Consider the following 13,961-nt stretch of genomic DNA (forward strand, 5'->3'; position numbering starts at 1 on the left):
GCTTGATGATTGTTTTTGCTTCTCACAGTTTTTTCTGAATGTAAACTCAAATTGTTACCACTATTTTGTTGGCTTAATGTTTAAACAATTATAGATAATTATTTGCAGTCCTCCTAAATGTTTTGCAGCGAATATCACAAAATATCTTCATAATTTCTCCTTATTATAATTATTTTCGTTACATAAGGAAAATGGGAAATGTAGTGTGGGTGACAGACGTAATATAACGTAATTTTATTATGTTTTAAACTATTTTTATGAATTGACTATTTGCAAAATATATTTATTTTAACTATTCTTTGACTAGCTTTAATATTATAGATTATTTGACTCTTCTAATAACTTTTTCTACATTTTGTCAGTTTCAGGGCTCCAGTAGTGGTGTGCGAAGAGAGGTAACACATATAAACCAGGTGACGAATTGTCCTTCAGGTGAGAAAATATTTCAATATTATAAAGTTTAAGCAGAATACAGCAGAAACAAAGTCAGTTTTGGGGCTCCATAGCTGAAAAGCATTAAGGAAAATGTAAGAAATAAGATTACCAATCAGGAGATTACCCCCATTCCTGACAGTTTTTAAGTAAGGGGACTAAAAGATACTTTATCTGCCGTCTACTCTCCATTAACTCGAGTCTCCAGCTGTAGTGGCAGATTAGCAGATCTTTTAATTACAGACTAAAGGCTTTTTCTTTTACTCAACCTCGAAATTACACATCTCTCTAACTCGGGCCCTTTCGAGGAACTGGAAGTAGGACGTTTATGGTGTCACCACGATTCTCTCCTTCTCTGTCCAGGGTCTCCTCCTCCTGCGTGCCGCTGAAAGAGTTAAGAAGATTTGGCAGCAAACAAGCCAGCCGGTGAGGGAGGACTTGGCTTCCGGTGGGCAGAGGCAGTCGGCTCACTTGCCCGGGATTAAGTGGGATCGGGAGAGATTACAGCCCTCCCTCTCTCTGCCTCTCGTTCCCTGCAGCTCGATGAAAGTGTAGTCCAGTCTCCGGGGATTCATTTCCCAGCATATATACATTTTGCTGCACCAGAATCGCTGCTATAAACTTGCAGGAGGATAAAAGCTTGGGCATTCCTGAGAATTCAGACACAAAGGTAAGATTATTTTTGCTCTAACAGAAACACCTCCTCTCACTCCTGTTTTATTTCTTACAGGGAATCCCTTTTAACCACAGCTGTGTTTGAATACATTGTGTGTCTTAACATAATTCCTTTCCAGTCAAGATGAGGTATACAATCTGCCTTAATTTACTTTTTTAAGTCTGTCAAATTAAACAAATGTCCCACCTAACTTCCTACTATTAAACAGGTTTATGTTGATACTAGTGTCAGCTCTCTCCTGATGGTTCTCCAGCCAGAGATTAAGGTCCGCACATCTCCGTATTTACATGGCGTTGCTCATATATGAGCTGCCGTGAAGTGTGCCATTAACCCCTGACCCCCACACACTAACCTCTGATGAAGTTGTGGCTTCTCCGCCTGATCCCTCGGCTGGATTAACAGCCAAAGGAGACTAAAACACTTATTGCATGTCACTTACTCTTGGTTAATAAAAAGAAAAGAAAGAAATAGATCCTGTAAATGAATCTTGCAGCCCTTTCTTGTAGAGATGTCCCAGACCTTTCTTATTTTATGTACTCATACAGTCTTTAATTATCTTATTGCTTTTTCTGCTATGATACCTATATTTGCCTAAGAGGACCAATAAAGGTTTATCTATTCTTATTTTATTTGACTCAAAAATACATTGAGGCAGGGACCATATTTATAATATTTGATAGGCACCGAGAAGCACAAATAAGAAAAGTAATAAATAAAGCAACCTTCAACCAAAACAAGAAACAACTGGATTGTAAATTAAGTGGTAGATGAAAATAAAGGTGATTAAAGCCTAATTTGCAGAGAAAGGCGGAAGTTACTACATTTACCAGGATGCATTGCGTGCAAGAATTAGTTTGCAATACAAGCGAAAAGAACAATCAAGTTCTGTTTTTTATTCACATCAAGATAGCACCTTCTCTCTGATTGGATATCCCGATCAAAAGGTGGAAAATGTTCCCCTTTAAGAATGAAGCATCTGTTTGTATTCGGCACTCGTCTAAAACTGTTTGTTGTGTTGCCTTCACTTTCCCAGGTCTTTCTGGTCCTCGTAAGCAGGCAGCAGGTGGTTGTGGGTCAAAGGTCGGGGGTCCAGTGACTATGAGGCAGGCTGTGGAGGCTCAGGTGTTAAACCCCCACTGTGAGCTAGGAGAACACGGTCAGTATATCTGGGACAGTTAATATACCACCACAGCTTTCTGTGTATTTATAATCCCCCGGTGTGTGTGTGTGTGTGTGTGTGTGTGTGTGTGTTGTGTGTGTGTGTGTGTGTGTGTGTGTGTGTGTGTGTGTGTGTGTGTGTGTGTGTGTGTGTGTGTGTGTGTGTGTGTGTGTGTGTGTGTGTGTGTGTGTGTGTGTGTGTGTGTGTGTGTGTGTGTGTGTGTGTGTGTGTGTGTGTGTGTGTGTGTGTGTGTGTGTGTGTGTGTGTGTGTGTGTGTGTGTGTGTGTGTGTGTGTGTGTGTGTGTGTGTGTGTGTGTGTGTGTGTGTGTGTGTGTGTGTGTGTGTGTGTGTGTGTGTGTGTTGCAGGCCTGCGTCAGATCCTTACGGATGTGATCGAGGAGGTGAGGAAGTCTGTGAATCAGGACATCGATGGAGCGGAGATCCTCCACAGTCTGAAAGCCCCCTGGCTGCTCTCACTGATCAAGGTCTGAACATCCACTTTATCATTTAGTTGAAATATTATCACCACTTGAATATTATAGTATTTATTATTAGTGATTAGTCAGTTACTCTCTCATATTCTTTTTATTTGTTATTACCTCCACAGGCAATACAGATGGATATAAAAGCACAATTAAAATAACTTGAATAGATATGGTTGATTTGACATAACAGAGGACACAAGCAGGGAGACAAACTCGTCTCAATAAAATATAACCATGGATGAAAATAAAGATATGTTGGCCACAGCTGCAATGGTGTTTGATGGCTGTGAAATGTACAAAATCTAAACCTTTATACCACAAAATATTTCCTTTTTTGTCAAACACAACGTTGAGAACAAATTCTACTTTCATTTGACCTTCAATAGATTGTCCTAGGATGGGATGTGAACACAAATAACTCTCTAAATGTAGGAAATGTCAAGGAGCATGTCAAAGACATAGGTTGAGGGAAATGTGGGCTTAGATACAAACATAAAAGCCTCAAGGTGTTTAATAATACATTTGAAACTTTAAATGTTATTTCTTTATCATCATTTGATCATTGTTTTCAGGTTTACGAGTGTCTCCAGACGTTCCTGAGTGATTCCCCAGCTCCGGCTCTGGACTACGCTTCAGGACTCTCACTCCAGGTTACTCTTCTTTTATGTTTTATTACCAACTCACATTCATCTGGTGGAAGTCTTTTATTATAAATGTCGGACTTTGCTTCGTGTAGTTGCTGATTGACATCAGATCGTTGCCGGGCTGCTCTGAAGAGGCCAAAGAGCTTTACCGCCTCCTGAGACAGCCTCACCTGCAGGTAGGAAGTCTGGATGTGTTGTCTTTTTATCATTGGATATACTTTGCATATATCATTTACAGCAACATAACTTCATGCATTTTTTATTCCTCGGGATTGTGGGAAACACACAAACTGAAAGATTGACAATAAAGTTGACTTTGACTTTGACATGAAAGTTGTCAAAATGAACCAGAATTGCTTATAAACTGATGTCTGGTGATCGTTATCTCTTGCAGGCTCTGCTCTCGGCTCATGATACGGTGGCCCAGAAGGACTATGAGCCGGTTCTGCCTCCGATGCCCGACGAGCTGCCGGAGGAAGAGGAGGCCACCAGGACCGTCTGCTTGGTGAAGAACAAACAGCCTCTGGTGAGCTACACAAACAAAGTCTCCTCAATCCGTCATGTAACACCTCGAAAGAATCTTTGTTTCTTAGAAGACATTACAAATTGCATCAGTGGAGACATTCTGCACAGAGTAGGTCTTAACACATATATCAAGATATTTGTCACATAACACACAAATATAGGGACACAAAAGGAAAATATAATTAGTGATTTGAGTGAACTGACCCTTTAGACTGCATTTCATGTGTAGAAGATTTGCTTTATGATGTGTTGTCATATTTAGATTGAGCTATGTATGTATTGGTCTGTGAACCATGCATACATCCCAGCATATAAACTGGAGCACAATGTCTCAAAGCAGATGCTCGTGGGTATTTTAATATGTAGGCTCTTTTATTTCTGCCAAATTGAAATCAGCGGACTGCATCCAACAGAGACCAGATGTTTGGATTTTATAATCTGTCATTTTAGTAATTGTCTGCTGATGCTACAGATTTCCTCCCCGCAGAAACCACTGGGAACATGAGGATATTAAAGGTTATCAATTTATGCAAAATACTAACATGTCTTGTAATAAGTTTGTCTTTTGAGTTTTTTATTTGACAACAAAGTATTGGTTTTAACTGAACTTTAAGGAAGACAATCATGGTATAAAAGAAACATATGAGCATTGTTCACAAAGCAAACTTAAAGTCTTTTTCTATGCAAAGCATGTCACGCTTATTCCAGATTTTTGTATCATTTTAAAGTGAATATCAAGACATTTAAAGACATCTTAGACTTTTAGAAACTGGGATGGAAATGTTTCACATGTTTTCTTACATTAAAATAGACCAAACCATTTAAATCCATTAATATAATCCTATTTTAAATAGTTAATCTATAAAATAACCATTAGTAGCAGCCCTATAACCATATAACCACCGTGAGAGCTTGGGTGTTTGTCAGAGATATAGTAAAAACCCATTTTCTAGCACCAAGCGCACAGCAATTTAAAGTATTGATATGATTTTGAGAATGGTCAGAGATGATAGATAATCTTATCTTTAAAATCTAGTTTCTTTTCCCAGTCTTGAACATGTCTGTCTACCTTTTTGAGTGATTGTGTTGTCTCACAGCTCCCCCACCAAAGACTCGGTGCATCCTCCCCGTGTGCGAAACGATGCAAAGAGAGGGTCCGAAATCACTGGGACACCCTGAGACGTGTGACCCAGCAGAGCCTGCTGAAAGGCGGTGCATTCAGGGTCCAAAGCCATGCCGCAGGAACTTTGAAGACCTCGTCGTTGTGTAGCTCTCGCAGGGGCAGCTTCCCCCCGTCCGATGCTCTTTGTCCCGCAGCAGCAGCGCGGCCGTACGCTCCTCCTCGATTTCATTCAACGTGTAAATATCAGATGTGCTGTGGCAAGCCGCTGAGCCCGTGTAGAGTTTGTTACTCCGGGCTGATCTGGGAACAGAGTGTTCACCGCTCTGCGCCCTCCATCTACAGCTCTGTGCTCATCGGTAAGAAAAAAGAGTCATCTTCATCCATCCTTCATCCATCCTTCATCACAGAAACTCATGGACTCTCATCAGGGCGGCACGAAATGTAGTTTTGCGGCCAACTGGCACGATTTAAGCAAGCGATCAGTGGTGTAAAGTAACTAAGTACATTTACTCAAGTAGTATACTTCAGTACACTTTTCAGTTTCTTACTTTATTTGAGTATTAAATCAGCCTTTACCAGCTTTGATAACACTTTAATGATCAATCATTATCAAACATATCATATATATTATTCTGAAATAGACCAATCTGCACAATGACTACTTTTACTTTTGGTGCTTTAACTATATTTGGCTGATAATACTTTTCTACTTTTACTTGAGGAACATCTCGAATGGAGGAATTTTACTTGTAACAAAGTATTCCTACACTCTGGTATTTCTACTTTTACTAGAGTAAAGTACAACATCTGAGTACATCTCCCACCTCTACAGGCAATTTGTTTTCAAGCAATATACTGAAAAAAGAGAAGGGAATACTGTGATGTGTTTCATTATTTATTTATCAACAGCTGCAGACTAGTTTAAGTAATGGAAGTCCTCCAACAACACTCAATATATCATGAGTAATTCTTATATGTGCAGCCCTATGTATTAATAATGTCTGTGCTTCCGTTGGAGACAACATCATGGAGGGGCTGGACAGTGGGGATGAAGCAGGAGAGTCCCCCTCCTCCCCCCCCACAGCCCGCCGCTGGACGTTATCCCCCCCGTGTCTCACCGTGCCGTACTACGCCAACGCGGACCACTACCTCCACCCAGGCCTTCCTCCCCGTCTCCGAGGCCAAACCCCCCGCATCCGCACCGCCCCCCCCAGCCCCCTGTGCCCTCGCCGTTTGGTGAACCTCCCCCGGGTGCCCCCCCCCGTGGAGCTGGCCAAGCAGGAGAGCCTGGACGAGCTGAGGACCACGGTGCAGCTGGCCGCCTGCTCCATGGAGAGCAGCACCAAGGACATCAAGATGCTGGGGGAAAAGATGGCCGCCGCCACGGAGCGCATGTCGGAGACGGTGCAGGACAACTCCCAGGCCCTGGTGCTGCTCTCTCAGGTGGTGGACCGGCTGCAGACCCTCCTCGTGCCCCCCCAGGACTCCCCCAAGAAGATCCGAGCGCAGCATCTATCCCTGACGCACCAATCCAGATTCCCCTCTCTCCCTTCCTCCTCCTCTTCCTCCAGCTCCCTCAGCAGCTTCCTGGAAGCCCCCTCCCCCTCTCAGGGGACCAGCGGCCTCTCCGTGTCCTGCAGTGGGTCCCCCCGCCCCACCCTGAAGAGCGCCCAGTCACCACAGAAGAAGAAGCTGCAGCAAGCGTCCAAGAAGCCTCTCACCAACGGCCTGCAGGAGGAGGACAAGAGGACTCCGCCCACTGTGAGACGCTCTCACCAGAGGAAGAGGAGGAGGAGGAAGGCCACATGAGGGACGCAGAAGAGTTTTCATGAGTGGACTTTAAGGGTCCTTTCAAGCCGTCTGCACCGAGGGGCCGACCAGCGAGCGAGCACGGTGGTAGCTGACGTTTATTCCCTACTTTTTGTTGCATTATTCGCCATTTTCTTCCATCGTTTGTGGATCATTCCATTCTTTCTCATTACCACTCTGGAAACTAACACAAGGATGCTTATTTCCAGATCTACGATGTTGCATTACTTTGTTTTGTAGCAATATATAGCGTCTTCTGTCAAAAACATGTCTTTTAAAAATAAATTCATAAGACCCTTGATTCCTTTCACTCCCACCTCCACTGCTTTCTTCTCATGTCTCATTTCAGGAACCTCACTTTGTGTTTGTCACTTGATATGTTCCTAAACTGTCATGATTCAAACATTTCACATCCTGTCCAAGCTTTCCCAAGACTTCACCACGTGTATTTGTTTGTTGTGAGTCTTTCACATTAGCTTTATTCATCTTCTGTTCTCATATCTTCTCTGCTCCAGGGAGCGACTATTAAGAGAAACGAGAACACGGGGGAGATTTTCATCGCCCGGGTGATTCACGGAGGTCTGGCTGATCGCAGTGGTGAGCATTTCCTCTCTAAGATAATGTCTTCAATTAAAGATTTCTACGTCTAACATACTTTTCCAACGGTCCAGAACAAACCAGAATACTCAAACGTTATTGCATTTCCTGTTGATTCTCTTTTTTCATAAATCTTTATTGTAGTCTTACCTAGGTCAAATATGTAATAAAAAGAGCATCTGCACACTCGAATATGTGCAAAAGTCTTTTTAATAAGCAAGCATTTAGTCAGAGACCTTCTTCAAGACAAGAACTGTTATATTAAATGTTTATTAATAAGTACGTTTTGTAACCTTGGTGACTTCAGAGACTCAGGGTTACAGGAAATAATAGTTTAAGTCTCATTTTAATTTGTATTATGTGTGTAGGGTTGCTGCATGCAGGGGACAGGATCGTAGAGGTGAACGGGTTCCCTGTCGACGGGATGGAGCCAGAGCAAGTCATCCAAGTTGTGGTATGTCATTTTTGGAAGGATACTAACACAAATGTGATCATTTCAATATGTATTCATCCCTAAACTGTTTATTAAAATACTCTTTAAAGCAGTTTTTGATGCAGAAATGTTTGCTGTCCAAGGCCATCAGAGCACCTTTTCACATGTCAAAACAGATTCATGTTTAGAAAATGCTTAGAAATGCAGCTCAGTTTCTAATAATCCTAGGAACCATTAATATATACTCATTAATCCCTGCTCTGTCTCTACAACCAATCAGCAAGTGAGGGCGCAGGGCACCATCGTGTTTAAAGTCGTGCCCATCACAGAGAGGCAGGTCCACAACCAGACCATGGTAAGTCATCTACACACACACTCATGACATCACACACATGATATTAACCTCGCTGCTCTGGGGTCAGCTGTACGTGCGGGCCATGGCGGACTACAGCCCGGAGCAGGACCCCTCCATCCCCTGCGCCGACGCCGGGATGAGCTTCAAGAAGGGCGACGTTCTGGAGGTGGTGGATCAGACCGACGCCCTCTGGTGGCAGGCCAAGAAACTGCCCGACAACTCCTCCTGCGCCGGACTCATCCCCTCCACCAACCTGCTCAAACGGTGAGGGATCTACTGAGATGCTGCTGCTGCTGCCCAATTATGATTACCATGCATTATTGAAAGGTCTCCTATCATGCAAAATGCACTTTTATACATAAATATGTGTCCCCGGTGTGTCAGGGAACTCACAAAGTGTCAGAAAACAAAACCCTCTCTCTTTTCCTCCGTACCCACATCTCAAAAAACGGGGGTCCAACGGAGCTGATCCAGATTTGCGTCCGATATGACATAATATCGGAAATGTGGACCTACGGCCCTATCAGAAACGTTACTATCAGAAACAATGCGCAACATTTTGGAAGTAATATGTTCTGTGTTTACATTAGCATCGCTAACACAGAGCTAACCTGTACTGGAGAGAGTACCGTAATTTTCGGACTATAAAGCGCAGCTGAATATAAGCCGCAGCAGCTAAATTGAATGATGTGTACATATATAAGCCGCACTGGACTATAAGCCGCAGGTGTTTTAATGTTTAATTACCATATGTAAGGGTTCGTGCACAGAGGGGATTGTCGGGAAAGAGATGGCTGTTTGAGGAAGCTCCCATTTATTAACATTTCAACAAACAAGTTGCATATTTGCATAACGTATTCAAGTGTTACCAATAGTGCAATAGTAGCTACAGAACATGTACTGTGCTGTGTAAACTGTACTGTATCACATAGCGTTTCAGACACACAAACTTTTCAACTTTCAAACTTAGGAGAGGTTACGTCTTCTTTGTGTTATAAGATAGGACTGGCAGGGTCAGTCAAACCTGGTCGTTATCCCGCGGAGCTCCTGTCCCGGTCCCTTGCGCTCTCTCGGCCCGGTGTCTACAGGGCTAGCCCGAGGATCCCCCGCAGCTAGCAACAGGCCTTCAAAACAATGTTAGAGGCGCTCCTGAAACAGCGTCAAAACGGGTATATTTCCCGGGCTTTAATATACGCTTTGTTTCACTCGTTTGTTGTTTTGTTCCTCCGTGTCTTCAGAGCAAGTCGTCGGAGCTGTACAAATCCATAGATTAGCCGCACCGTTATATAAGCCGCAGGGTCGAAAAATGGGAAAAAAGTTGCGGCTTATAGTCCGAAAATTACGGTATGTGTAAAAAAGCAGAAAATAAAAAAAGGAACTCACCTTGTGGTAAACCATTTGAGCTCCATACTGTTTCAGAAATAATCCTCGATGTGGTTTGGAACATGATAGAATTCTTCTCCATAAACTCCCCCTCTTCTTTTTTTTCTTTTTTTTAAAGCTAAGGACCCAGAATCAGCGTTTCTCTAACAGGGCTGAAATAGAGGGATATGAGGGATGTCTAAAATGCATGATCTGTTTGGTATTTTGAGCAAAACACTTCATAGACATGTTTTTTATATATTTGTATGTATCTGAGACCTATAATATATGCCTACAAATAGCATAATTGGAGAACTTTAAACCCTAAATGTGGTGTTGTGACAGGAAGCAGAGGGAGTCCTGGTGGTCTCAGCCTTATCAGCCGAACGCCTGCATACACACCTGTAAGTTCATTTCACTTTCATCACACTTGAAATCCAAGTTTCTCAGCCTCTGTTCAAACATTTCATTGTGTTTTACTCCATGCTTCCTGAAGTGAGCACTGTAGAGGAAGGTAAGCAGATTGCACCTGCAGCTTTAGAAGAAAAAAGATTGTAATGTGTTCTAACAACTCCTTTTTTCTCCCACAGAGGAAGACATGATGGCCATCGATGACAAATGTGTAGAAGCAGGTAAAGCTCCACCTGAGATGTATTCCTATTATAATTCCTACACACACGTATGATTAATTTCCCTCTGTGTGTTATTTGGATTGCATCAGACGAGGAGGCATTTGAATCTGGTAGGTAAGTTTATTTAATTTCAACTGGTTTAGACTCTGAATTCTGAATAACTCTTCCTCGTGTCCTTCATCTGAGACATTCGTTATCGTTTGTTTTTTATTCTCCTGCTGCTGTCTGACGGGGAAATGTCAGAAGAGCTCAGAGAAGGTGGGAAAACATAGTTTCAGTTGATCTGAATAGACTCACTACTTGCTTAAAGAGAAAAATAAATACATGCCATTGGTGCATTGCATTGTGGGAATTGTAGGACCTCGACTTTTTTTTTTCTTGACCCACAAAAGACATTAAAAGCAGTCTGAACCTTAACCCTTTAACCTTTCATTTGTTAAAGCCCCCCAGCTTACGGGAAGTTCTGCATTTATTTCAGTTTGTTTAACCCTCTCACCTTCATTTGCATTCATGTGTTCCTTTCTGGTTGTTCCAGAGGAGGATGATTTCAGTAGCAGCACTGAAGGGGGTTTCTTAGGTAAGTCTGAACTCTCTTTATGATGTCCTATCAAAGAGTTTGCATGAACATATCACAGACCATTCCTCACTAACATTATCTTTCCTTTCTCTGCCAGTGGGCTTCAGGCGCAGCATGCGTCTGTGTCGGCGGCGGAGTCACAGCACCGCCCAGCCGTCCTGCCCCCCCCGCTGCCCCAACAGCTGCTGCAGCGCCCTCAGCAGCCCGTACGAGGAGGTGGTGCGCTACCAACGCCACCCGCAGGACACACACCGCCTCATCACACTCTTAGGTACAATATAAAAGTTTAATGTGGCACTTTTCTGCATTAAAATGTCTTAAAACGAGAGACCTATGTCATATTTTAAAGGGAACCTATTATGCAAATCCACTTTTCATGTCTCTTCTACATCAACATGTGTCCCCTCTGTGTAAAGAGACTCTGAACGTTTCAGGAACAAAGATGTCTGAAAATGAGCTGATCAGATTTTGGGCACTTTATGATGTCATAACGATGTTTTGTCTTGTGTAACCATTAGCCAATCACCAACCAAGGTATCCCCCCCACCTTATCACCTGAATCTCCTCCTAGAGCACCATTGATTTCTTTTCAACCAAATATCTCTCAGAGGGGCGTGGGGAGTGGCTCCTTATTTTCATCTAAAGTAACAGACAGAGAATCAGCACTTTAGAAACAGGGCTGAAACAGAGGGGATTATGGGATGCTGCAATGATCTGTTTGGTGTTTCAGCCAATCAGAGACAGGTTTTGTATATATCTGAGACCTATAATATATTGATGAAAAACAGTATAATAGGGGACCTTTAAGTTGAATTGATTCCCAATGGTGCATTTAATTTGGTCATCTGTTAAAATTGTATGAAATAGCAAACTCGATTAAATGTATGATTATGATAAGGTCTTTCTTTTTCTCTCAGGTCCGTCTGGTGTGGGGGTGAATGAACTTCGGAGGCGCTTGATTGAAATTAACCCGAAAATCTTCCAGGGAGCGGTACCTCGTACGTGCTTTAACACATCAAATACAAATGTACACAAAAATAAATATCAAAAATACAGCTCTGAAACATTTTTTATTCTCTCTGGGAGCTTCTTGTATGATAATATATTTGTAATTTTCTTGTCTCCTTTCATATTTTATTTTATTTTTCCAGACACTTCAAGAGCACCCAGAGAATACGAGGAGTCCGGCAGAGAATATCATTTCATCAGCCGAGAAATCTTCGACAACATGATTCAAAACAACAGGTACTCTGCTGTGAAGCCATTAATAACAAATGAACGTAGCGCCACAATAACTTAAACACAATATATTCATGCTGTCTACTAGTCTCTAATAAATGTGAGCCTTTAACATCCACTGAGATTCTGAAATGCAAGTTCGTGATTCTGCAAAAAGTGCTAGAAATGTACGCGTGTTTTATAAACAATCTGATTATGTCATTCAGGTTTCTGGAGTACGGCGAGTACAAAGGAAGTCTGTACGGCACCAGCGTGGAGTCTGTGAGGGAGGTCTTAAACAGCGGGCAGATCTGCGTCATGGACATAGAGCCAAATGTAAGATGTACTCCTACATCCTTCTCCTTTTCGTTTAGAGAACTGCTTTTTTAAAGGTTTCATTTCTCCTGTCAGGCCATCCCGGCAGTGAGGACCCACGAGCTGAAGGCCTACATCATCTACGTGAAGCCTCCCCCCCACGAGCGCCTCAAGGAGACCAGGCGGGGGGCGCACGTCACCACCAACTACTACGTCAACCGGCCGTTCAAAGTAAACCCCCCTCATATTATTTTCATTTTGTGAGCTGGATGTTCTTACCTCAGGCTGGGAATACCCTGTGACAACATTTTCTTACAATTTTCCTAAATAATCACAGAGCCTGTAATTATAATTCTACATTTCCCAGATACATTTTGTAGATTTACAAGAAAGATACTTGTTTATTCTCTCAGATAAAAAGGGGTGTATTGCAAAGTAAAGAAATGTGTCTCGTTTCTTGTCAAATGTACGACTTCCACGATTTTTTTCCCGTATTTGACTCCCCTCCCATGGCGCTTTTATGTTTGTGTTTTTAGCTAGCATACACCAATGTAGTAAAGGCAGGCTGTACAATACGTTTGTTTTGAGGTTTTCAAAAACATTAAGACAGTAAAATCAATGTAAGTTGAGACACTCTAACTCAATTCTCTAACAGATAACAAGTATGTTTGCTTCAGAATACAAATCAATATAGAACAATACAAAAAAATATATATATTTGGTCGACTATGAGAAGCCGAATCTCAGTTACATGGCAATACAAAAAAAACAACGTTATTCTTATAAAAGCAGATGAGTACTAGTGGCCCTGCTTTTAGGTTTGACAACTTATTTTCAGTTATTTTGCTTTATTATTATGATTATTATACCACACCTTGTTTTAGATACATTTAAGAATCAGTTCTGACTGTTGTGTCCTCCAACAGGATGAAGACTTCCAGGAGATTGAAGAATCCGCCCGTAAAATCGAGTCTCAGTTCTGCCAGTTCTTTGACCACGTGATCGTTAACGACGAGCTGCAGGACTCGTGCGTCCAGATGCTGACGGCGGTGAGGAAGGCGCAGGACGAGCCGCAGTGGGTCCCCGCCAGCTGGATACGACCCACCAGCACGTAAGGGTGGAGGTGGAGACGGAGGCGAGGGGGACCAGAGAAATGGGACCACCGAACCATGACAAAAATCGTAATTTGAATCTAAAGGCAACAGAGATTACAGATTAAGTGAGAAAAGGATCAATGCCATATCTCTATCTCAGTTTGTAATCATCATCTTGTTACAGGCAGTTTACGTGCCCTTCTCCACACTCTTTTACACATACCTGCGAAAATAATCTGATTTGATGTTTACATACTAGAAGTGGTTTCTTGTTAATTGTGTTGTTTTTCATTTTTCATTTGTCGTTTCTTTGGGTTTTGCTAAAAATGTGTCATTGCATGCCAAAGAAAACATTTATTAAACCTGGCACAAAAAATACACTGTTGTGTCCTTATTTAATTAAACTGATGTGATGATATACATAAAAGCAATGATGTTGTAATATTTCTACCTATTTGTGACATTAATAAACCACTTCTGATAGTAATGCTTTAATTCATGTTGGTTATCTGATTTGTTACTTTG

The 13,961-nt window shown here is 42.2% G+C and overlaps 1 protein-coding gene across 2 annotated transcripts; it reads left to right on the plus strand.

The window, feature by feature from the left end:
* The first annotated feature begins 396 nt into the window (after positions 1 to 396).
* Positions 397 to 13,931, plus strand: LOC117477442 (MAGUK p55 subfamily member 4-like). Of its 2 annotated transcripts, XM_034124106.1 has the most exons (22): positions 397 to 432; positions 796 to 1,102; positions 2,142 to 2,264; positions 2,634 to 2,752; positions 3,325 to 3,402; positions 3,489 to 3,572; positions 3,791 to 3,922; positions 7,369 to 7,450; positions 7,819 to 7,904; positions 8,164 to 8,238; positions 8,306 to 8,502; positions 9,946 to 10,004; positions 10,097 to 10,114; positions 10,191 to 10,232; positions 10,322 to 10,342; positions 10,768 to 10,809; positions 10,907 to 11,080; positions 11,727 to 11,807; positions 11,961 to 12,054; positions 12,255 to 12,363; positions 12,439 to 12,573; positions 13,269 to 13,931. In XM_034124106.1, the coding sequence occupies exons 3-22, from the start codon at positions 2,207 to 2,209 to the stop codon at positions 13,455 to 13,457; spliced, it is 1,875 nt and encodes a 624-aa protein (XP_033979997.1). In that variant the 5' UTR covers positions 397 to 432; positions 796 to 1,102; positions 2,142 to 2,206; the 3' UTR covers positions 13,458 to 13,931. The 2 variants fall into 2 exon arrangements, with proteins under 2 accessions (XP_033979997.1, XP_033979998.1); XM_034124107.1 differs by lacking the exon at positions 10,322 to 10,342 and having other exon boundaries at positions 398 to 432.
* The last annotated feature ends 30 nt before the right edge of the window (positions 13,932 to 13,961 follow it).

The sequence above is a fragment of the Trematomus bernacchii genome, unplaced genomic scaffold (assembly GCF_902827165.1).
Source record: "Trematomus bernacchii unplaced genomic scaffold, fTreBer1.1, whole genome shotgun sequence".
Taxonomy (NCBI): Eukaryota; Metazoa; Chordata; class Actinopteri; order Perciformes; family Nototheniidae; genus Trematomus; species Trematomus bernacchii.

Excerpts from the sequence above, each read along its gene's own strand:
- LOC117477442 (XM_034124106.1), top strand. The coding sequence starts at position 2,207 with ATGAGGCAGGCTGTGGAGGCTCAGGTGTTAAACCCCCACTGTGAGCTA. Across the intron at positions 2,265-2,633 it reads CTGTGAGCTAGGAGAACACG|GCCTGCGTCAGATCCTTACG; the intron begins GTCAGTATATCT and ends TGTGTGTTGCAG. Across the intron at positions 10,343-10,767 it reads CGAGGAGGCATTTGAATCTG|AGGAGGATGATTTCAGTAGC; the intron begins GTAGGTAAGTTT and ends TGGTTGTTCCAG.